The 24,740-nt window shown below is 53.3% G+C and overlaps 1 protein-coding gene across 3 annotated transcripts; it reads right to left on the bottom strand.

Annotated features, from left to right (window-relative positions):
* Nucleotides 1-19: 19 nt before the first annotated feature.
* On the bottom strand, nt 20-11,102 carry MFGE8 (milk fat globule EGF and factor V/VIII domain containing). Of its 3 annotated transcripts, none has more exons than XM_041418558.1 (10): nt 10,932-11,098; nt 7,307-7,432; nt 6,966-7,091; nt 6,348-6,461; nt 5,750-5,931; nt 5,196-5,351; nt 4,163-4,307; nt 3,134-3,336; nt 1,692-1,847; nt 20-1,411 (listed from the first exon to the last, which is right to left on the bottom strand). In XM_041418558.1, exons 1-10 carry the CDS (start codon nt 11,002-11,004, stop codon nt 1,268-1,270), a joined length of 1,425 nt encoding a protein of 474 aa, XP_041274492.1. In that variant the 5' UTR covers nt 11,005-11,098; the 3' UTR covers nt 20-1,267. The 3 variants fall into 3 exon arrangements, with proteins under 3 accessions (XP_041274492.1, XP_041274493.1, XP_041274494.1); XM_041418559.1 differs by having other exon boundaries at nt 3,134-3,318; nt 10,932-11,097; XM_041418560.1 differs by lacking the exon at nt 7,307-7,432 and having other exon boundaries at nt 10,932-11,102.
* Nucleotides 11,103-24,740: the final 13,638 nt, after the last annotated feature.

The following is a 24,740-nucleotide window of genomic DNA, read 5'->3' as shown; positions in this document are numbered from 1 at the left end:
AGACGAGCCAACACCCCCAAAAGTTTCAGCTGGTTTTAATACTGTCAGAGACACCCCAGAGTGGGGCCATCACTGCCATCCCACTCGGGCTCCCTCAGCCCTTGCCAAAGCAAACCCACTGCCAGCCCAGCCCCATGGCTGCTTCACATCCCAGCAGGCAGGGGAAGCATTGCTGCCAGCCCAGGACAGCCTGCCCGTGCTCCCACCTGGGACTCACTCATCTCCTACTGCTAATCCCAAGGGCTTGAGCATTGCAAGAGGCTCCCCTCCACTCCATGTAAAGGGAAAAAAATCAGGTTACAAAAAGGGTCGTGGCACGGCTCTCTGCCCACTGCATTTGGGTGGTTTTATTACCACCTCTCCCATCTTTTCTTTGCATCCTTCTGGCTACAAACCAACTCTCCCCACTACCAGATCATTGTCCCCCAGTCACCACTGGGTCTGAGGACAAGGGATGGCCAGGCATGCCAAACTGCAGTAAAGTGGGGATGATGGCAATGCTGACACTTGGGAGGCTGCTGGAGCTGGCATCCCAGGAAGGGGAATGGGCAGTGCCTGCCAAAATCCCCACTGTGGTGTCTGCCAGAGTGACCCAGCAGGTAGAGCCACCATCAGTGGGGATCTGGTGCCTCTTGACAGGAGCTGTCTCATCACTCCACTTGCACTATGTGGTGCTGACATCGCAGGCAAGGAGACTCAGGGCCTGGCAAAATGGGCAGGGGACAAATCAGAGGATTTTCACACCCCCTGCTTGCAGACAAGCAGGGAGCAGGAGGGACATTGGAGGCTGCAAGCCAGGGGAGCCTGCCCTAAGACCCTGAAAACTGCTGAGCCCCAAGACACAGCTCAGGCAAGGGACTGCCACTGGCTACAGCTTCTCTGCTGGAAGCAGAAGCAAGAAAGAGAAAATTTGTCCCCAGGCTTAGCTGAGAAGAGAAAGCCAAGCCCTGGTTGCAGGACAGGGTCCCCCAGCAAGGCCTCATTTGCGGGATGGTGTCCCCAAGAAAGCCCCAGTTGCAGGAGGGGGTGTCAGCCCTGGCTGGAGCAGCAAGAGGGCAAGAGCCATCCCCACATCCCACCTGCAAGGGCCCCGTAAAGTGCAGTGCTGCAGCCCCAGCACCAACGCGGGGCAGGGGAGCCCTCTTGGCCGCCTCCTGAGTGTGGGGACATGGAGAGGGGGGTGTGAGGTCAGAGCAGGAGTGGGCAGGGGCAGGCAGGGTGCAGGCTGGGCAGCGGGGAAGAGCAGCCCCGTCCTTCTTCCCCGTGCCTACTCATCGCAGCCCAGCAGCTCCACGCGCAGGGTGATGCGGTTGTTCCAGGCCACGGGCAGGATGCGGACGTAGCGGGCGTAGAAGGGCACGTCAAACACGTTCTTCTTGTGTGAGTAGTTGTCACTGTTGCCATGGAAGATCTAGAGGAGAAAGGTGGGTTATCGGTGCTGCCAGGACCCCAGGGCAGCGGTCACAGCACAGAGTGTTGAAGTTCAAGAAGCCTTTGGACAACACTCTCAGGCACACGGTGTGACACTTGGGGTGCCCTGTGCAGGGCCAGGAGTTGGACTCAATGACCCTTGTGGGTACCTTCCAAGTCAGCACATTTTTGTGATTCTGTGACCTCAGCCCCACCACTCATCCCTCCCCACCATGGCATGCCTGAGCCCTGGGAAATCGCCCCGCGCTCCCCACACCCACCTTGGTGCTGTTTGTCTGGGCATCCCGGTACAGGGTCCAGGACGTGCCGTTGTCACTGTAGGCCACCTTGTAAGCTGCCACATACTGGATGTGCCCAAAGTCACGGGCTCCTTGTGTGATGATGCCTGTCACCTTCTTCTGGTCCCGGAGGTCAATCTAGCAGAGACAAGGCTCATCACAGCTCCTTGCAGGAGCGGTGCTCCCAGCCTACAGCACCGCTCATGCTCTAGAGGCAGCCAGGAAGAGCTGGCCCTCGGGGGTCAAGAATGGAGAAAACACCACTTGACCCCATGCCAGACAAGTCATAAAACATGACTGTGAAATATCTGATCCTTCAACACTCCTTCAACAGCATCCCTCAAAGCAACCAAAAGTGGGCACAAACCCATCTCAGCTCCCTTGCCCACCCCTGCCACCTCCACATTATTTGCCGGAAACACCAGTGTGGGAAGGACAGCAAAAAATCTCAACTCAAAAAAAAAAAATACAGGATTCACAGAGGAAATGCATTTCCACTGGAAAGTAATTCTAGCTGAGAAAATATGCAGTTCAACACAATCTGACATTTGGGTTCTAAGCGAGATGCCTTCTATTCTCTTTACTCTGCCACACTGTGTTTACTGCTGCTGGCACGTTACAGGGTAAACCACCAAAGGAGCTGAAAGCCTCATTAATTTAGTTCTGTTTTCATGCTCATAGAGGGCAATTCCAGCTATACAATACACATAAATCCTGAGTGTACATGTAAATCTATACACACATACACAAACAGGCAGCCTGTGGTGCAATAGCCCAACTCGGCGTGTCATCCTGACCCTGTCATCAGCCAATGTCTCGATAAGCTGGTTTATTTAGAGTTGTGAGACAGCTGCTTTTAATCATTTCCCAAATAAAAAACGGGACAAATATCTAAACTGCTTTGTCCTATTATGTCATGGAATCATGTGAAAAGTACAAAAACAGGGGAGCAAGAGAAACTGAGAAGGAAATTTCAAAACTATTTGCTTCTATTCCAGACTGAGAAGAGAAAAGCAAGCCTGATTTGTTCCTGCAAAACAGAAACATGGTGTTCTGGGCAGCCAGAGGGTGGTGGGACGGTCACTCCAGGCTGGGATGGCATTTCCCCGGGGGGTGAGACAGAACTGGGGTGCTGCAGGCTTGATGCACCCCACAAAGAAGGTGCAGATACGGCACCACCTTGTTCCTATGGGCTGATTCTGACCCAGAGCTCCAGGACTGCTGCTAAAACCGGTGGCTGTGATCCCATCCTGACCTGTCCCTGTGATCCCCACTCAGGAAGAGCACTGCTGGATATTGTGATGCACAACAAGGCTCTGGTCACACCAACCCAGCTGTTCCAACTACCCTGAAACAGGAGGTGGCCCTAGGCACAGCTGAGGAGCCGGTGAGGAGACATGAGGTTACAGACACCAGAGACCCACCTGCAGCCACTCGGACTGGTCGTTGTTCAGGGCTGTCCAGGCGTTGGTTTTGCCCGTCATGTCCAGGCGAGCGTAATGAGGGTGCCAGGTAAAGGCATCGATGCCCCAGGTCTTGAAGACACTGGAGGCTGTGATCTGCTGGTCCGAGATGAGGCGGGATTTCATGCCCAGAGGCTCCGAGCAACCTGCCGTGTTGAAATACACTGTAACACAACAGTTTACACAGGCAGTGAAAAGGAAAGAGACAACAGCACCGCTGCAAGCAAAACCCCGCAGACCTGCCAGAAGCCATCCCCACATTCTCATTCCACTGCCCAGAGCGGCACCAGGGCCAGGCAGGGAAATGCTCAGCAGATGAGCAGCGCGGGAGTTTTAGCTCCCAGCTATTCCCTGGCTCACAGTGCCTCCTGCTGCAGAGATGAGTAGATGTCCCCACAGCACAGCACAGCCCAGTCCTGGAATACAGAAAGCTTTGGCAGGAAGCAGAGAAGGATGTGGAAAGAGCAACAAAAAGATATCCCCAGCCAAAAGCACGGATGGCACCACACCCACACAGCAGCAGGACAGGACCCAAGCCCCCGCAGCATCCCACTCCCGCACTGACACACGAGTCCCACTCAGTTCCCAGGGATGTGCTGCAGGGCAGGAATGCAGGAGGCACAGGGAAAGGGCTCAGGCTGATGATCCCTTACATTTCCCAGAGGACTTTGATCCTCCGCTGCTTTTCAAGCTCTCCAGCAGGAAAAGCAGCGGGTTCACAACTCAAACGGGGAGGGGACACAGTAAAAACTCCTGGCTTGGGAAGGTGTTAGCAGCATGAGAACGCAGCTCGAGCTGGCTGAGCCGATGGGATTAACAGCTTGTGCTCCCCAAACACACCCCTGGGTATGCCCAGGCACCAGCATGAGGGAAAACAAGCACTGCCAAATCCCTTGTCCTGAGGGATCAGAAGCAGGCCAAGGGGCGATGCCCTGCCCCGTGTCACCCCCTGCCCTGCAGCCCCCGGGAGGGGACAGCACTGGCATTTACCGTTCATCTCGCAGCCGATGAGCTCGAAGCGCAGCGTGCAGGCGCGGCGGCACATCACGGGGTAGATGCGGATGAACTGCGCCGTGATGGGAGGGTTGAACATGTTGGTCCTCATGGTGCCATAGTCCATGTTCCCCTCAAAAACCTGCAACAGTGACCAGGGCTCAGTGCCCCAGCTCTCCCACAGTCTCCTGCAGCAAATCCCTTGCACAGCAGACAGAGAGAGACCTTGGCACTGCCGATGGCAAAGGAGCACAGAGGGGGAAGCTGGGCTTTGTTTTCGTGCCCTGGAACAGTGCAGGACCTTGGAGGAGCTCCAACACTCCCAAAAGAACTTTGCAACATTCCCTGCTTCATCCTCACCCCCACAGAGCCACACACACAGCAACACCCACTCCCACTACCACAATGCTCCTCAAATCATGACAAGCACAGAGGTGGCTTGCTTCTTCCTTTTTAACATAATAAATAGAATCAAATTGCCTTTCATGCACTTTTTCCACTGCTGCAGAAACAAGAGGAATTTTTCTATTTTTTTAAAGTAAAGCAGATACTCCCAACCATTCCCTGGATGCTCAGAAAGCCAGCAGGAGACACTTGCCATAAAGAACTGCAAGTGGAGAGCACAGCAATCTACAAGTACTCCCGCTTTGAGAGACACTGTCAGCTGGTGCTTGCTGCAGATACAACACCGAGCTACCCAAGCTGCTCAGTAGCACTCCCAGACCAAGCCCTGTTCCCACAGGGTGTCAGTGATAAAGATACTATCTGAATGACCTAAATCAGGCAGTGCTGCTTCTTTGGTTATGCTTATTACAGTCAATTAAACAGAGGCAGGGAGCATTGCTTGGCACTGGAACTGCCTATGCCATCTCACTGCTAGGAGAGTTCCCATCGGTTCCCAACACAGCTTTGCCCCAGGTCAAAAGCACTTTCCCACACACAGGGATGCAGCTCACAGCCACTTCAACACCCACAGCACCACTGGCTGGGGGCAGCCGGGACATCCCCTACACAGAGCATTGCAGCCCACCTTGTCTACATCCTTTTTCTCATCCTTGAAGAAGGTGAACTCCCTCCCATCCAGGCTGTAGGCGATTTTGTAGGCGCGGACAAACTCCTGCTGCCCCACACGGCGCGCGCCCTGCGTGATGATCCCGCTCAGCCGCATCTTCCGCAGCAGGTTGGCCTATGGAGGGGAGAAGAGGATGAGTGGGGTGCAGTGAGGATGGGGTGCACAGCCCTTGCACCCACCAGGATCACCAAGTCTGGGTGGGAGGGTGGGCACTGGGACAAGGCTGCCCATGGCGCTGGAACTCCGTTGAGGAAGAAGCCCTCCATCCCTCCAGCCTTGCATCCCAAAGTGGGCAGAGCAAGGGGGATCATCAATCCATGTCCCACCTTCCTCCAACAGACTTGCCTTCTCCAGGCACATCCCAAGATACCCCTGGGTGACAGCTTGATGCAGCAATTTAGTCCCATGCTTGCCACCAGGAGCAGTGAAATCCCGTGACAGCAGCACTGCAAGTCCAGCCGTGGCTGCTGGGGCTGCTCTCTGTGCTGGCATTCCAGTCCTGCTGCAGGTACCTGGATCCAGGGGCTCTTGTCGTAGTTGCTGGAGGTCCAGGCATTGACGATGCCGTGGTTGTTGAGGCGGGCGAGCTCTGGCCCCCAGCGCTGGAGGCCAAGGAAGCCGTAATAGACAGAGGATGCTGAGAGCTGGGCGTCAGAGATGGCTCCTCCTTCCATGCCCAGGAGAACAGCACAGCCTGGGGGCAGAGGGGAGATCGGGATCAAAGAGAGACAGTAACCAGAGAGCAGAACTAGGGGTCATTTTTTTCTTGTCTGGGGGCAGAAAAGAAGAGGAAGGTCAGCCCTAGGGTCTGGCTGTCCTCACAGTGTCCTCTCCTCCTCATCCCTCAGCCAAAACCACCCCATCCATCAGTTCCCCTCACAGCACAGAGGTCTGGAGGAGAAAGGACCTTCCTGGGGCACTCCAGAGAGGAGAAAGCACCTTCCTGAGGCTATTCCTTCCATTAGGACCAGGCCTGCTGGCATCAAGGATAGCCACAGCTGCCCTCTAGATCCCCTAAACCAGCTGGTGAGATCCCTCCTGACAATGAGGGACAGACAGTAGGGAACAGGAGGGAAAGGGAATTCAGTACAGTTGGTGCCAAAGACTTACGGCTGTTGCAGGTTTTCCCCAAGAATGGAGAAGGACACTTGCAGGTGTAGTCACCATCCAGGTCCAGGCAGGTGCCTCCATTTTTGCAAGGCTGGGAGGAACACTCGTTCTTGTCTAGGAGAGAGAGAGGAGGAGCTCAGGAGGAAATTCCAAAACCAGTCCCAGAGAGGAGACCCCTCACTCAGTGCAACAAGAACAGGGGGAGGCATCCCCTGAACAAGGGCATGGCGGGGTCCCTGAAGAGAGGGTGGCACAGGTTGAAGCTCTAACCCAAGGATCCATCTACAATGTGTCCCCACAGAGTGCAGTCATGCAGGCACACCAGGACACACAGTCACATCAAGGCTGGGAGCCTGCATGGAGCAGGCTGAGCCTTGAGGCACCCCTTGTGCTATTACTTGAGGCACCAAGTCCCTGCAGAGACGCAGAGCAAGGTTCAGACATAACCCATCCCCACACCATGGTCCTTCCCTCCACCCTGCAAGCTCCAAAACAGCCCACGATCCCTGTAAGCCTGGTGCCCTACACAGTCACAGCTGCTCACAGCCCCTAGCTGTCACCCAAGGGGTCCCCAGGCTGTCAGTGGACAAGCTCCCCCTGTCCCCCCGCTGTACTCACTGTTCTGGCAGTGCACCCCATCGTACCCCGCAGGGCACTTGCAGATGTAGTCAGTGAAGACGTCGCCCCGGTTTGGGACCAGCTGGCACTCACCATTGTTGTGGCAAGGATTGGGGTGGCAGGGCCCTGGGGAAGGGGAAAAACAGCTGTAATATAGGCACAGGTGGAAAATAAGAGCATCCAGAGGGCTTCCACTCCCCACAGACATCGCATTCCCCCCAAGTTCATCCCATCACCATATCCCTACTCAGATCTGTGCTGTATGTGTCCATCAGCCATCAGAAGGGCTGAACCCCAGGACCAGGACAAGGGGAGCACCTGGGAAAGGGTCAGCTCCTCACCTTTCTCTGTCTCATTGCAGTCAATCCCAACATAGCCCTCAGGGCAGATGCAGAAGAAGGGGGCCTCATTAATCCCAGTCAGGCAGGTGCCCCCATTCTGACAGTGGTTCACGTCACAGAAGTCACCTGGAAGTAAAGCCAGGTGTCACTGCAAGCCATCCCTAAGGTGGCCATCCACCAGAGCCCCATGCACACGAAGGCACCCCAGTCGAACAGCAGGAACTGGTCTGCTGCAAATCCCACAGGGAATGGAGCACCTGGCAGGGACAGGCTGCTGGACATTCAAAAGCAATGGTTGAGACTGGGAGCACAACCAGCAGCAAGGGCCTGCCTTGTGCTGGCACATTAAAAAAGAGGTTTAACAGACACTATATGACAAAGTGAAGACAGGGGAAACCCAGGTTTTGATGCATTAAATGTTTTTGACACTTGGCTGGGAAATGTGAGTGGCCAGGCTGGGGCTTGCTCAGGCACGAGAAGGATAGAATGATTCAAGGGAATGGGGCTGCTGCTGTTGCTGGGTTTTGCTAATGTAAGTTTGTACTTGCAAGAACATCAAAAAAAATCATTGTAGGGGGAGCTCGCATTCCTCAGTTCCCAGATGCTGGAGTCAGGCAAGGAGGAAGCACAAGGTCCATCTCTGCAGGACGCCTGCCAGACCTCCATCATTCTCTGAGCAGCTCGCACAAGGCAGCCCTGGCTCACAGGCAGATTCCCCCAGGGAGCTGGTGGGACTGCACCATCTTCCCTGCCTGCTCATCCATCTCCAGCATCTGCCACGGTATAGGGTTTGTGTGGCAAGGTGGTGATGGCAGGGGACTGCAAAGGTGGCTCAGCAAGAAGACAACAGGAGCTGCTCCCATGCTGGAGACAGGCAGTCCCAGCCAATGCCAAAAGAGATCCTATGCTGCTCAAAGCTGGTGCCCATCACCAGCACGACTTCTGTGATAATATATCCAAGATAAAGTAAAAAATACTGTGCAGCAGCTGTAGAAGAGGAGTGAGAAAAATGTGAGAGAAACAGCCCTGCAAACACCCCCAGCAGAGAACAAGGAGGGAGAGGAAGTGCTCCAGGAGCAGGGGTTCTACTGCAGCCCATGGAGAAGACCTGTCTCCCTGAAGCCTGTGGAGGACCACAGGGAAGCAGATATCCACACTGCAGCCCGCAGCCAACTCCAGGCTGGAGCAGTCTCTTCCTCATGGACTGTATGTCATGGAAAAGACCCACACCAGAGCAGTTAATGAATAACTGCAGCCCATGGGAAGGACCCACTCTGGATTTTTTCCTTCTTTTCCCCACCCAGTCCTGTTGAGGAGGGAAGAGAATGATGTCAATCCACTGCACCCTCCAACCTTCTACGCTCCATTGCAGGGCTGAATCAGATTGAAAAAGCTGGGCTGAAATTCCTCCCACCCTCAATTTATTCTGCCTAAAAGCTGCAAGGCAGCAACATTCCATAAACCTAGACCAGATTTCCACAGGACTGGTTGAAAGACTCAGTAACTCCTTGTCAAACAGGACAGCACATCCCTTAATGCCAGGCATTTCTCTGCTATGCTGCAGCAGTCAGAACAAGGGCTGAACCCAGGTGGGGACCTAGGAATAACCCTTCACTACCTGCATGACCTGGAGAAGGTGGAAGTTGATGAGCTGTGGGCTCACTGCCCAGACAAACACCAAGCAACACAGTTCTCATTTGCCTAAGCTACTACTCAGTGAGCTCCTACTCATTAGTCCTTTAATAGCAGGACTCCCTCCAGTTAATCCTACTCTTCCTGACACTCCACATGTGTAGGCTACACACTGGTGGCAGGCAGGCCAGCATCAGGTGGAGGTTTCCATAAGGATGCTGCAGCTCCCTTAGCCCAGCCTCGGGAGGCAGAAAAACTTGGGCACCAGTTCAAATCACTGCCTGTGCTGCCCAGCCTGTTCTGGATGACCTCATGCTCCATCAATGCGCTGCCATGATCTACAGCATGGGAGGAGAGAGAGAGCTCCTGCTGATAGTGGGGATGCCTTTGCCCCACGCCCCTCCACCCCTCCGCAGGTCTTGGGCACATCCATCACCCCATCCCACGGATCTCTCCCAGCTGCCAGTCAAGGCTGCACAGACTGAGCTACTTCTGTTCAACAGTGGGAGATAGCTGCTTCCCCAGGCACAGAGTGTCAAGGAACACTGATGCTCCCCAGCATCAGTGCTGCCTCCAGCGCAGGAGTGTCTGGGGTGTGACATGGCAGCAAAGCAGCAAGGTCTCCTCCCAAGGTTGAGGCAGGAGGGGTTCAAGTTTTATACTTCAGTTATTGCAAGTAACTGCACTCCCTTTTATCCCCTCCCAGGAATAATCCCTCACATGGTGGGCGTTGGTAGCCAGCCCCCTGCCTAGCAGTGAGGCACACAGGTCACTTTTTCCACTGTAGCAAGCAGTTTTGGATGCTCCTGTTTCTGGACTGTTTCAGGCCTGGTTTCAGAGCTGTTCAGCATCTCCATCCTCCACACACACATTTTTCTCCAGTCAAGGACAGAGCTGTCACAGGCTGAACAGTCAGGAACCAAGGCAACAAAGATCAACCACTGCTTTTGGAAATGTTTGCTTATATGAACCCACAGCCTGGCTGGGAGGCAAAAATAACATCCTCCAAATACTGGGACAGCTCATCCCAGCGGGGCTGGGGGAAGTCAAGTCTTGGGAGGGCAAGAAGGGCACCTCAGCCATCCAGGGAGTGCAAACATAAACAGGGCCTTTCTCACCCCCTCCTGCTGCCCTTTGTCCCTGACCTGGAGCCTGCACTTAGGCTTCGCTCCCCTTTTCCCTGGTCTCGTCCATCCCTTTCGGAGCCAAGCGCCCCAGGCATGACCCACGGGGTTATGATGAAGCTGCTGCTCGCCGGGGTTGCCCTGGCCAGGCCAGCTGGGCGCGTACCAGGCGGTCCCAGGGACGCTGTTTACATTGCGAGCACGGTTATCTGAGCCTGAAAGCACAGGACAGCCTGGCTGAGAGACTCCCGCCTCGGAAGAAGGGACGGGACAGGGCCGAGATCCTCCGCTCCGGCAGCAGCAGCCCTGGGGCTGCACCACGCTGTCCCCTGCGTGCCCTGCACCCCGCACCGCAGCCCGGACCCCCTCACCCTGCACCCCCAGGTCCTCTCGCTACACGTCCCGGACCCCCGGCCCCGCGGATCCCTGGCATCTCGGGTTTCCCTACACAGCAGACAAGCCCTACACACACGCCCTACACCCCGGACAACCCCTGCGCCCCGGATCCCTTGCACTCCACATCCCCAGCATTCCGGGCTCCCCTGTATTCTGGATCCCCTGAAACTCACCCTCTCCTGCACCGCGGATCCCCTGCACACCAGACAACCCTGCACTCCAGATTCTCTGCACTCTGGCTGCCCTGCGCCTCGGACTGCCCTGCACCCCGGAATGCCTGCACACCGGACAACCCTGCTCTCCAAATCCCCACCGCTCCGGATCCACGGCATTCCAGCCTCCCTGGCACGCAGGTTTCCCTGCACCCCGGATCTCCTGAGCCCTGGCTCCCCGGCACCCCAGCTCCCCGGAATCCCGGCTCCCCGGCACTCCTGCTCCCCGGTTCCCCGGCAGCCCTGTCCCCCGGCACTCACCGGACACGACCAGCAGCAGCGGGAACGCCACCGCCACGGCGAGCAGCACCCGAAACAACCGAGCCGCACTCATGTTGCGTCCCGAGCCGTGCCGTGCGCTCCCCCCGAGCAAAACAGCTCCGCTCGGCTCGGCTCGGCTCGGGGCGGGCAGTGACTCAGCCCGGCCCGGCGCGGCCCCACGTGCTCCGCGCCCGCCCCCGGGGCGGGACCGGCGGGGCACTGCCCGGCCGAGGGTCCGCAGCCTCGGGGGGCAGGCAGCGCGGGGGGTACGGCAGCAAGGCAGCGAAGGTGTCCCTGGGAGTGAGAGCCACCACGGGCACGCTGATGATGCTTCAGTGAGGGGGACCGCTGGCTCACCCCACGGCAGATCTTGGCCTCGGGTGGCCGGTAGGGACTTCCCGAGGTTGGCAGTGCCCCTGGCTCCTGGCCCTGGCTGGCAGGCAGAGGGTGCGGAGTTGGACCGGAATGTGCTGGGGGCTGCCAGCACTTGGCAAAGGGAGAGCTGTTTTGTAGCACAAACCCCACTTTTCTCTCCCTGGGTGGGATGAAAGCTGGAGAGGGTTTCCCCTCGGATGGACAGTGAACACAAGTACCCTGTGCCATCCTTGTCATCCAGCATGCCAGTGGCATGGGGTTTTCCTAAGTTCCTCCTAACTAACATCAAGGAAATCAGCTTGCAGCCAGGTCCAGCAAATATGTGAAAGGGATTGGGAGGGACATAAGAGCTTTCTGCCCAAAGCACTGCACCACAGCTCCACTGGTTTGGCCACAAACTAGCTCATTTTTGAGCTGTGCCTGGCCACCAAGAGCTGGAAAAGGCCAGCCACACTTTTGAGAGGAGCTGGTGCCCTGTGGGGAGCTCTGGCCTGGAAGGCAAAAACATATTTAGCCCTGGAAGCATATTCAAGCTAAATCCATATTCAGCAGCAAATTCTTTGGAAAAGAGCACTGCACAGCACAGGAATGCTGGATCATTTGACCCTGTCATGGAAATCCACTCCAAACTCTCCTCCTCCTAAACGTGAAGCTGATTTTATCACTTCTTGCAAAACCCTCCATTTCAGCATTAACTAACCCACCTCAGACACTTGGGCTGCTCATATTTACGTGTTGACTCTGGCGAGTGTTGCTACATTTCTGCCTTTGGCAATGCAGCCACGCAGCCACCCATGAGCTGGGCAGTCCAGCTGCATGCCATGCATGCACTTTGACCACTCTTGCCACACTCCAGTGTCCAACTAATGCTTTGGTCAAATGCAGTGCCCATGAGAGCACCCTAGGGAGAGACCCAGTGGCAGGTCCAGCTGCTCCCCTGTGCTGGTGACTTCTCAGGGCACCAGAGAATGAGAAACACATGGAACTGGACACGTATTCCCACCCACACCACCACCCTCGCTGCTGGTGTTTCCCTAAATTAGTAACAACACAAAGAAAACTCCAGGTAGAGTTTAACTCCAGTGTAGGGAGAAACAACAGCTGGAAAGGAGGGAGCACACAAGACACAGTACTTGCTTTCGAATAACCCTTCAACCTCAGGGTAATTACTGCTGTGGTGTTCCGAGGAAAACAAGGTCAGGAGGAGGAGAGCTCAGGGCAAGATTCCCAGGGCTGTGCACAAGCAACTAGGACAAGGGTGTTTGTTCGGCCTTTTGAGGGGCTACTGCCTGGATTAGTCTCAGAGAGAATGCAAGACCCAGAGGGAGTTGCAGGAAAAGCATCAGCCTCTCTAAAAACAGAAAGCAAAATGTTTTCTTTCTGTCCCCAGAGGCATGAATGCCAATGTCCTAGGAGCGTGCATGGGAAAGGATATTAAAAAGCGAGTTGTGGAGGCCAGATGGAGCAATGCTCTCCACAGGGACAGTGCAACTTGCAAGTTCCAGTGGCTCTTTGAATGATGCAATGGAGAGGGGCAGCCCACAAGAAACTACACTAGGGAAGTGTCTCTGCTGTCCCAGCGGGCAGAGGGAAGCTCTGGATATGGGTGGCAGAGAAGAGAAAGGAACAACCTGTCAAGGACAGGGAAGAAAGGAGGAACAGAGACAGCTCCCACAGGCAAACACCACGCCCGGGCTCCTACAGCCGCCAAGTTTTTGCAAGGGATGGCTCTACTTGAAAGAGTTGGGTAGGTCGAAGGTCAGGCATAACTTCACTCCCTTCTGCAGGGACTACTTAGGCCTTGCTATTGCAGCATTTACCACTGGGTTTGGTTTCTTCTGCAGAGATCTGCCAGATTCTGCTGTGCGTAACCCTTTCCAAGCTGTGCTGATAGCAGACAGCCTCGTTCCTGTAGCTGGGGTGATAAAGAGAAAAATAGATGAAGATGGGGGTCATGCATTTCTCTGATGCAATCTTATTTATTTTCCAGCTTATACAAAGGTGTTTTTCTGTGAACAAGAGAGGTGAACAATGCACAGATGATCCCTTGCCCAAGCATAAAGCCCCCATCTGCCATAAAACTGACCAGGGTGCGTCTCATGGCTGATGAATGTGCAATGACAGCTTTGGTATCAGCACAGTTTAGTGTTCCTTCCTTCCACTCCCTCTCAGAAACTCACAGGACCTCTCCCCACCACAATCAGGTAGCAAAGATGCCCCTCCACCCCCCTGCTCCTCCTGTGAAGAGATCTTGGTTTGGGTAGCAGCTCCTATTGTTTCAACTATCTGTTCTGTAAAGGAGTTCACTAGCTTAGGTCTATCTCAAAAGTCAGCTATTACACCCCAGAGGGATTCCCCACCCAAAACGCTCCCACAATACTCCTTGCAACATGGTTTTCCTCTCCCACCCCAGTTTTGAGAGCCCAAAAAAAATCCCTTACAGAGGTAGCCCTCATCCTTCGCAGGCACAACTCTCTTTTAGAGTTCAAAGTTGTGGTTCAGGCCACAACACAAGTCCTGGGAAAGTTTCCTGCCATGTGGGATCAAACCTCCCATCCTGCCACACGTGTTACCCACTCCAAGTGGGAAGGTGAAATGATCTGTGGCACCACAGCAGTGGATTAAGCCCCAGCCTGCTCTTAATCCCTCTAACAGGATAACCAAGGGCTTGTGCCAGCATTTCTAACGTCCTGCAGCCCCAGCCAGCGTCACTGCCGGCTGCCCTACCAGCACGAGGTTTCCAACAGCTGCCGAAGACATCCACTGCCTGGGACAATCCTTGCATGTAGCCAGACTTCTCTGTTTAGTTTCTTGAGGAACAAAAGGCTTCCACACTCTCTGCCCTTTCCACCAAAAGGGTAATAGTTTCTTTAAACACAGCTGTACACATAGAGATGCTAATGTTTAAGAATCGGGAACTTCAGGACTAATCAAAAAACCAAACTGATTATCCTTGGGGCATGGAAAGCTCCATAAGGCTACTGAGAGCCCTTCAGGATATGTAAAACTTCCTGATTTAAAAGGAAGAAGGCAAAGGGCAGCACCATCCCCTGGTTATGCTCTGCTGCCCGCTGCTGATCTTGTCGGAGCTCAGATGAGATTCCAGCCAGTTCAACTTCAACTCCTTTGCTCTAACCTAAATAAACAAGATTATACCCAGCTTAGAGCTGGTGTGTCTGTGTAAGGTACTTAATATAAGCACCTTTATATAACCCCTTCTCTGAATCCTTTGCAGTCTTTAAGGATTTATCCATGCTTATCTCCAGCAGAAAAGGTGTTACCTTCATCTTCATTTGGCAGATAGGAAACCAAGGGCTGGAAGGGCTCGAGGGAAGGACATATCTCCCTTTATTTTGTCCATCCAAAAGCTAGACACGCAGGTTTGGCGGCTTAACACACATGGCCTCATCAGCCAGTGGTAACAGCACCACTTCCTAAGGTCATTTGTAAATGCTACAGCAGGAATTACCCTGGGAAATACCTGTCTCCTCACTGATGATGGATTAGCATCGACCTCAGGCCAGGATTAAAGCCCTTTGTGGTGGTGGCTCCCTGTGGTGCTCATGTCAGAGCACTGCCCAGGACAGACGGGGCACAGTCCATGTCCCTCTGCAGCCTGTTGCTTGGGAGCACCAACCTGTAACATGAGCCCACACTCCGTGGTACACCAGGGTGCTCAATCCCTGATGGATTAGAAACTTCAAGCAGCCTGAGCACTGAGTAGATACCACAGGAAGATAAACCATGGCTCTTTTGTTCCTTTTCAGGAAGCTCTTTGCAAGCTCCTGCCTTGACACAAAGCACTAAATTGTGTACTTGATAGCTTTATTATCCAGGTTCCTCTGATAACCCGGTTTTCTGTGGAAGGTTTCTGATCCTCACCCTATTACCACACTCACAAGACCCTTCCTTATTCAAGCCACCAATTTGCTGCATGTGTTTCTGGGAAGGTCCTCCAACGCCTGCAGGGCTTAAGGCAAGCTCACAGTCTGATTAAACACGGGCCTGATGGCGCTAATGCTGTATGAATATGGAACAACACTAATGAACTCTAACGAGCTAGACCACGGGGTTTGTTTGCAAGAGCCCAGAACCTGTCCTACCGGCTGGTGGAGAAGAGGCAGTTTGCTCATTACTGCAGCTCCCCTCCCGCCCATCCATGCCGAGAGAGGCTCTGCCCAGGTGGAGGCCTTATTAATTTGTAAAGTTGTCTTTTGATCTCTGTATCTCAAAGCATAATGAGAAGGTTTGAACTCTGCCCGTCCCACCCTCTCCATACCTCCCACTTGCTCAGATCCCCCAGAACCTGGCAGGCAAGGGGAGAACTGCCACAGCTCTAGGATTCTCTTCTTCCTGGAGAGAAGCATATTTGTGGCCTTCTAAAACACGCTTCAGTAACCACAACCATGGCTGATGTAGCAGGAAAGCATCAGTCCCTGCACACTTTCCTCTCTCTCACACACCCACCTGACCCTGAGAGGGAATCCAGGGTGACCACACCACAAAAGCAGCTCCTTATTCCCCCTTGGTTCCCCCAGGCCAAAGCAGCTCTCGGAGGCCACCTGGAGCCACTTGTGCCCCTAGGTGGAGGGGCTGGTGACCACCAATGCAGGATGTTGGCTCCTGTAGGACCTCTGCTCTGGAAGGAAGCTCCTGGTGACCAGTGCCTTCCACTGGAGCTGCTGCAGGAGCTCCTGTGCTGGCAAAGAGCCAAACATCCCACTCATCCCGTGACCCATCAGAGCCTTCCCCTTATGATTCTGTCTCTCTCGCATCCAGGATCGATCCTGCACTGCTGGCACACCAGTTGAAGCTCCTTCTCAACCACTTCCTGCCCCTTGGGCTGCAGCCTCCGGAGCCACAGCGGAAACCGCAGCAGGAGCTCGTTTGGCACCGCGCTCTGTGTCCAGGAGATCCGGCTCAGCCACTCAGTTACTCCTCTCTCATGGCTCCTCCTTCCCTCAAAAGGGAATAAAAACAAGCTCCAAGCCAGACATGTGTCCTCAGTGAAAGCCATCTGTCAGAGCCATCGCCACGGGCTCACCGGCTCTGGCCCGGTCAGGGTGTCCAGCCCCGCCATGGAGAAGCGCACGTAGCCAGTCCCAGGGGCAGCACGCACCCAGGGGGACACGAGGCTGGAGCAGGGGATGCCACGGGATGGCCAGGCAGCTGTGTCCTCTCCGAGCACTCTGCCTGGGGCTGTGCTACCTCCTTTCTCAGCAGCGACAACAACTTCCAGGCAAGGAGCCAGCTGATAGCTCTGCACATCCACAGATGTCTCCATACAGTTCCCATACACACTGTTTGGAGTGGTGAAGAGCTCTCTAAAAGAAAAAAGAGTGGGCTGATGGGCAGGGGTATCCACCCATCTCCCCTACCTGCTTCACAAATTTCCTCCAAGGGATCTTTCCTAGCGCTTAGTTGTGTGACCCTTGTAAAGGCTCCCAAGTGTTTCCCCCTCCCTGCCAGGAGGTTTATACCAACATGTTTTTACAACAGGCATTGTTAGTCATACTCCATATGTCCTCTGCAATCACCCCTCCTTCTCAGTGGGATCTCCCATCACACCAACTACTTTGTCCAGCCTCCAACAGAGCCTTTATTAGAGCATGAACCCATTTGCCTTCTGCCATCAACTCCCCCTCCAGGCATTTTCACATTTCACTGTTCCCTCTCATCTCCTTGTTCTGCCCCACAGATCAGTTAATAATAGTGGATCCCAGTTATTCTGCATCCGTCCAGTGTTCCTGGAGAGCTTAGCAGCTGCGGCTCCAGTGCTGAGTCCCTCTGCATGTCCCCAGCTGGCAACGGGCTGCTGCCCTGAGAGCCCCAGCAGTAAAACCAGTGACTTGCTCCAGACATCCAGAGTAGACACAGAGTGAAAACATGTGGGCTCAACAGCCCCTCAGCTCCTAACAGGGCTTTGCATCTTACCACAGCATTCCCTTTGGTCCATGTTCTGGGCCAGGTTTGTTTGTACCTCTTTAAAATGTCCCTCAGGGACCCACAGATGCAGCCCCAGCACCTCCTTTAGCACGTGTGGTGGGGCCAGAGCAGTTATTAGGGGCTTGTGTAGTAATCTGTGTCCAATTTAGGAAGCTCTCTTCCACTCCTTGCTAATCCACCTCAGGACTGAGGTAGAAAACAGAATGGAGGTCACCTGCATCAAGATCTGATGCAGCTCATTTCTGTGAGCAGGGCTGGCTTTTTGACACTGTGCTGTACACACCACTCACCTGAAAGAACCCCAGAATCTCCCCATGGCCCAGAGGGAGGTGCAGTCCCCTTATCTGTGAATGGGGCTTATTTGCAGTCTTCCTCCTCTGTTGTCTGCCTGTATCTTCTCCCGTTGGGTAGATTGTTTTCTGCAAGACCTGAGAACATAAGAACATATCTACCTGTGCTTCCTCCTGCTCCAGCTACGCCTGCCCATCTGCCCCTCCTGCTGCAGGCAGGGAGAGGAGAGCAGCTCTGCCAGCTGTGAGGACAGTGACCCCCCAACCGCAGGGCTGTGTTTTGCAGAGCACGTGCAGCCCCACGCAGGAGGCACGTTTGCTCCTGCTGCCTGTGGTTCCTGGCAGGCTTTCCAGGGAGCAGCCCTCTGCTCACAGAGCTGCTTGTTTGGGAGCATGTCGTGTTTTTGCCTGGGCTTGCAGCTGCCTGTCAGCTGCTGTACAAACACAGCCCTGTCTCCTGTCTCCCCCCGGCCTCTTCTCACTCCTCAGTTCGGCTCTTTGTGGTGCTCAGGATTAGCCACACCTCAGCTGGGTAAACAGGAGCTGATCCTGCCCCATCAGCCAGGGGCTTTGCAGCCTCAGCTGCCGCAAGCAAGAAGTGCTCCTTTATTTTTCTCCCAAGTAAATCTCCCTTTCATCATTCAGCAGGTCTGAAGCCCTTAATTAGACACAGCAGTGGATGTGATTCTCTGCATTGGTTCATCTTCTGTTTTCTTTCTTTATCCTTTTATTTTCTTTCTTCACCTTTCTATTCTCTGCTTTTATTCCACCCAGCTTCCTTATCTTCTGATCTGTTCCTAATTTTCTCACTCCTTTTACCCACTTTTTGCTTTTACACCCATCTGAGAAAAGACACTCTTCCTTTCTGTATGTCACCTTGTGGGTGCTAAATAATGAACTAATGAACCATTCTGGTTTGAAAAAAATCCCTGGAGGTTGTTCCTAACTCCAGCCAGCACCTTAGTCTTCATACCAGCTCAGAGCAGCATTTTCTGCAAATTTCTACCTGGCTCTGAAGGGATGCTGAGCAGGGAAGGAGGAGGACACCCATTCCCTGCAGCACAGCACCCTCTAGCCTCCACCGGGGCGGTAGCTCTTTCCTGAGCTGGAAGGAAGGAAGGACCTTCACCATCATCACTCAGCCATGCATCCTCCCATCCTGCCACACTCCCAACACATCCAGCCATGCTCCCTGCACGTCCAGCCCTTCATAATTCTGACAAAATCCTCCTACGGCTTTACTGCCAAATCCCAGGATGGATTTCATGGGAACTCTGGAGGTCGGGATCTTAAAGCTCTGCTCTGAGGAGACGTGTGGCAAATCAGATGTCATTTCCCAAAAGTTGAGACATCAGTTTTGCAAGGTGGAGCCCGCAATGAGCCAAGGTGGAGTCAGCCTGGAGATGGGGTCATTACACAGCAGCACTGTTTATTTCCTCCAGCCCATGAAATACTTTAACTCAGAGACAGTACAAAGGGAAGTGCTGCTCCTGCAAAGCCAGGTAAGGTCAGCCAGAGGAATGGAGTGCAGTAGCTCTGCAGCTGCTTTGTTTCCTTGGGAGCAGCCTTCCAGGTGCCTGTGCATGGAAAAGGGTGGTCACCTCCTGCTCACCCCTGGCCATGGTGGCAGACATTCACTGCTTGGTTTTGACTGCCAGTGCATCTCCAAGAAGCCATCAGGCAGATGGAGATGCTCTGGATTAGCCTTTCATCCCACTCACCCCACTGCTCTTTGCAGCTTCCTGCTCACCTACCCACCTTGCCAAACCATCCTCACCCACAACCCTCCTCCCTGCACCAGCATCGAGCCTGTTTCCTCTCAGCCCTGCCTTCCTTCTACACCTCCAGGAAACAGAGCTCTGACTCTCTGCTCCCAAACACCATCACTAATTCTCCCAAATCACAACTGTAACAAATTCTTTTGTACTCACCATCATCCAAACACTGTTGTGTTGTCCCTCCCTCCCTTCCTCCCAGATCTATCCCAATTCCCACTATTTTGGCACAAAATCAATCTTCCGCCCCCACTCAATTTATTTTCATGAATATTGCTCTCTAGGAAAAGGCTCTTCCCCATTCCTCAGGCAATACTAAAATTTGGATTTTTACAAGGGGCTGCTAATCCCATTGTTCAGTGCACTGAGCATTTCAGTTTGCAGGATTACAACCCTGCATTCTCCTCAGGCACCACTACTTCTATGGAAACTCTTCCACAGAAAGCATTTTGCAAGCAGCCACTGAAAAAAAAACCCCATAAAACTGTGGCCTGAGCAGACTCCTTTGCCAGCTTTCTGAGGTGGGACAATCACAGCCTTTCCAGACTCCAACCTCAGGAACACACTGAGGCAATAGTGGCAAATGTCAGACAGACCACTTGGGATTAAACAGAAGACCAGCGGTTTCCTTTATTCAGCAAGACATCTTGGAAACTCTCCAGGAGAAGCTCATACATCCTTCTGGCTCTAGTACATCCATTTATCTGAATCCATCCTGCTTTCCCCCAGAGATGCCTCCTCTCCCTACTCGCCAGACACCTGCTGCTCTGATGCCACCCTCCCTACACAAAACCCCCCTGCTTCTGCAGGTGGCTTTAGGGACAGGTGCCACACCAAAGCACTGCCTGGCTCCTGCAGCTGTATCTAAGTTACCAAAATGTGTGAAAGGGGCAGAAACAGCTCTAACTGAACAAGAGGTGACATTAGACGTGGCTGCAGGGAACAGGTCTGCTCAGCCTTGCAGCTTTTGGTGCAGAAGGTATCCTGAAGGTAGGAATTTCACCTAACCAGACTCCCTGGAAAATTCAGTAGTGTAATGGCACTACAGATACAGATGCATCTTTCTCCCAGACCACTGAGTTAGTTTGTGGAGCCAGGCAGGGTTCAAGTGCCATGGAGCACATGGAGCAAACAAAAGCAGGACCAGCAGCACTGCTGATGCCAGGGAGTGGTTTTTAAAACCTCTTCCTCTGGGCAGCAGCTGTGGCTGGATGTGGGATAAAAGCAGTGAGCTGGCTGCTGGGAAACTGTGGACAGAAGCAGAAGAGCACAGCCTGGTAAAGTGCTCAGCTCAGTGGCATTTCTCTTTTGGCCTAAAGAATTTGGGAATGCAATAGTCCATCTGCTCTGAAATGATCAGTGATGCTCTCTGTACAAGCAGTCTGAGCCCTCTCGGGTTTGGGAGGAAAACAAAAAAAAATGAATCATAAAGTCTCTAGCAATGGCTTTCAGCCATTAGAGGAGACCAGAGTCTATGGTCTAGAGGGGACAAAAAGATGGACAGCAGTACCCAGAAGGGCTGAGGTCAGTCACTTCAGTTCTATAATTAGGAAATAAATAGCATGCTAAATAAACCCAGAGTAGAACCTTTTGAGGAGTGTGACAGAGCTGAAAGTTGGCAAGGAGCAGCTGAACGAGAATGTGATGGAAAAATACTGATCAGGTGGGCCATGTGCCACCTCCCCAGCTGGTTTGCATGATGCAGCCATTCTCCCATCCCTGGCACTTGCCTCCGTGCGTTGCCAGCTCCTCAGGACAGAGGCTGGCCTATTTAGAGCTCTGCAAAGTGCCCATTACTCTTTTAGACACCATTTTCAGAAAAGACGTAAGAGTCCAAAGAGCACTGTGCCTCCAGATCCAACAGGCTCGGGAACAGCACGGCTCTGCAGCCCACAAGCCAAAGCCTCACTGGCACTGCAGGGAAGGCAGAGCAGGAGAAGAGGAAAAAAGCATTGCCTTTATTTCCATCTGCAAAGCTTTTTTTTGTGCTCACATGTCGCTGACAGGCACTTTGCTTATTTTCAGCCGGCAATCAAACCCTGCCTAAGAGGTGTTTTCCTTTTTGCTCCTGCTACACACTGCCATAGATGAACACCCTGATGTTTCCTCTGGCAAAAAGGTTTCCTCAGGGGTGCAAAGTCCACAGGAGTCCTTCAGCACACAGCATGTTTGCTGAGCAGGAGAAAAGCTGGGCCGGGGGAAATGAAGCAGAAAAAGAGTTCAGAGTTGTGGCAGTAACAGCCAAAAGAGAGAGGGATGTGAAGAACAAAAGGTGATTGTCACCACGGTGTTGCACGGGGGTGTCTCAGGCTGGTTCAGCAGCACGTGGAGTTCTCTCTGCCTGGTACCTTTCCAATTGCTGCATTTACAAAGGTGGGATTTTCATTAGTCTTTTTTTGGCCTCTCTGTACAGAGGTAATTGCCTGCCCAAAGCAGAAGGCAAAGCTGCGTTCTTCCTGTGCTTGCAGTTTCCAGCATGTACAGTTGTCCACTTTTGCAGTAGCCACACTGCTCAGAGAGGGATCCTCCTGTCTCCAAAGCATTAGGGTGTTCCTGGACACTCCCACCCCACCTCTCAGCAATACCAGCAGGCAGAAATATCTGCTGGGCCGAAGCAGCTAAATCCCTCCCTAGAAGGCTGGAAATGAAGCTCAGCTCTTTCCAGCACTCTTCCTTTGGGGATGGCTCAGGCTCAGATGGCATTTTCCGGCCATGACCTGTCACTGTGAGTGGCACAGCCTTGCCCCTGGCTCTGGGCCAGAGTGCTCCACCCACGGCAGGGGCACACGCGGCTGCTGCAGAGCCCACCAGCACATGGGCCAGGGCAATTCCCCACGCACCAGAGGAGGGCAGCTTCCTTCACAAGCCACAGCTCACCGGCTGCTCTGACTGCCCAAAGTCGGATTTGCATTTGAGACATAAACCTTAAGGAACTTAGAGATTTTAGAGGAGATAAGATTTTAGTTAGAAATAAGCTTTATTGGAGTTAATTAAAATAAATGGGTAGGACTTGATGAAGTTAAGAGTTAGTAGTTAACTAATAACTGATTGCTTGTCAACACAATGTTTGGTTAGATGGGTTTATAGCGAAGAACACAGAAAGTGACAAATAGCTTTGAGTAACGTAACACAATTGTGGGCCTCCTTTGTTCTGAAACCAAGAGAAGACAGGGAATGGGAGTTCTACCAAGGGTTCATTTGCCATATTTGAATTGAAAAGGTAGAAAGGGCAGAACGAGGAAGACTTCATTTACTTCCTCATTTTGGGACCCCTCCCCATGAAAGGGACCACTGACCCATTTCAAGGAACAAACTACACATGCTTGATAGCTTTTGAACTAATTAGCATATGAAGCGGGGAATGGGATGGACCAAAATTATGAGTATGTATTTGTATTTTGGGTATTTAATACTTGTATAGATAAAAAGGCTCTGTAATCACCTGTGAATTGCAGTGTGTGTTTGGGAGCTATCCCACACGCTGCCCACGTCACAACAAACATACACTCTAAACTGTTACAGAGTTTTTGTCCGTCACAGCTGGATATTGGTACTAGATCAATATCCATATTTTTTTAATAAATCACATACCCAAAATGTGCTTCTTTCCTCCCAGACATCCCTGCTCCCACACTACAAGGTGCAGCTGGAAGCCCTGAACGCTGCCCAGAGTAAAACACCAATGACCTGCACTGGTTCTTCCCTCCCTTTCCGGACACACAGCACCTTTTCCACCACTTCCCTCCTTGGGAACACAGCTCAGGATTCTGGCTGGCCACAGCCACCTGTAAATTTATGCTGCCACCTCTTCAGTGTTCACCTCTCCTCAGCAAGAAGCGAGCAGCAATTTTGGTTTGTTTTGTTTTGGGACAGGTCCATAACAATGCTCTCTTCTAACAGCTGAGCTTCTCTCAGGTCAGAGAAACCTCCAACAGTCCCAAGGACTTAAAATAAAAGCCTTGCCTGGAGGCTCAGCTCCATTTGAGGCGTATTTTCCTGCCTGGATCTGTTTTTTCCTGCCTGGATCAGATGGTGAAAGAGCTAAAGTACACCTGGAATCAACTGGACTGCAATTTTCTGCAATCAAACTCAAACACATTCCTCAAATACCTAAAGTTGAGTCTGATACCGGATGTTTATCTGCTGAGCCTATCTGTTAACTTGATCACAAGCAGAGCTGCCTTGAGACACACCAAACAGCCCAGCTGAGCCACTGACAAATTTAGCAACCATAAACCCTGGATATTTTCATATGGTTAATTAAAAGATAAGGAATACAACTGTTTGACTGAGTGGTGTGGGATCACACCTGTAGCAAGTGTGGAGAGAGGAGGACGCTGTTTGTTCTGCCACCTTCATTCCAGAATTTCCCTCTCTGCCCTTACCCAGAACTCCCTGCTTCCCTGTGACTCAGGCTACAGCAGTTACTCATCTCTCCACGTACACAGCGCCCTGGAAAATGTGACTTGCTCCTTGAGAGCTTTCTCCACGTAGGAAGCTCCAACACCCAGTAAACAGAGGAAACATTTAAAATATCTGAAATGAGAGGAAGGATTTTTCCATCCAGTTATATAAAGCAACCATTAACACAGCTCAGAACGGTTGATGTTACCAACAACATAATGCAGGGCTCTTTTGGAAGAATACAAAAAAAGTAGGTTTATAAACATCACATTGGGGAGAGTTTTTTATCTTATAATTTATCTTCCTCCCAGTGCCTTTCAGATGGGGCAGGGTCCATGTACCTCAGAGTGGATTTTGCTGTCCCAGTCACACTCGGGGGGACAGTGCTGAGCACTCTGAGGGACAGGGCAGTCCCCTCACCGCTGCTGGCACAGCCCAAGGGTGGGCCCACCATAACCAAACCCAGCGCGCTGAGAGCCCAGCCACCATTTCTAAGGCTCGAAGGTCCTGTTTCTAACAGACGCAGTGTTATGTAACCAGCACTGGGTAAACCACGCGGCTTATCGGCAGCCTGCAGGGATCTTTGGTCCTCAACACCACCGAGCTCCGTGTCACTGAGGAGCAACAGCGTCCTTCAGCTGGAGCCGCTCCCCAGGCTGCGTCCGCCACGCCAGGGGCGGTGACTCTGGCGGCAGAAAGCGGCTGTGCGGTGGACTGAAAATGCAGCAGAGGCTAAGGCTGCCCCCACCCCTCACAGCCCACCGTACCCCCCGGCCCTGCTCTGTCATGGCCGCGGCACCGCCATCCCCGCCGGTGCCGATAGCCCCGCCCCCAGCCCGCCGCCGCCAATCACCGTCCCCCGCCTGACTGACAGGTGCCCGAGCCATTGGACCCGCGGTGTCCCGCACCCCGCTCCTGCTCCAGCCAATGGCACCCGCGCCTCAGTGATGGAGCGCCCGTCCCCGGCTCGCCTTCTGACCAATCGTCGCGCGGGTCTGGGCGGAAGCGGCGCGGCGGTG

Source organism: Onychostruthus taczanowskii, unplaced genomic scaffold, assembly GCF_017590055.1.
Source record: "Onychostruthus taczanowskii isolate IOZ18803 unplaced genomic scaffold, ASM1759005v1 scaffold6, whole genome shotgun sequence".
NCBI lineage: Eukaryota > Metazoa > Chordata > Aves > Passeriformes > Passeridae > Onychostruthus > Onychostruthus taczanowskii.
Note: the sequence above shows the minus strand (reverse complement) of the source record. Positions and strands in the feature narration are given on the sequence as shown.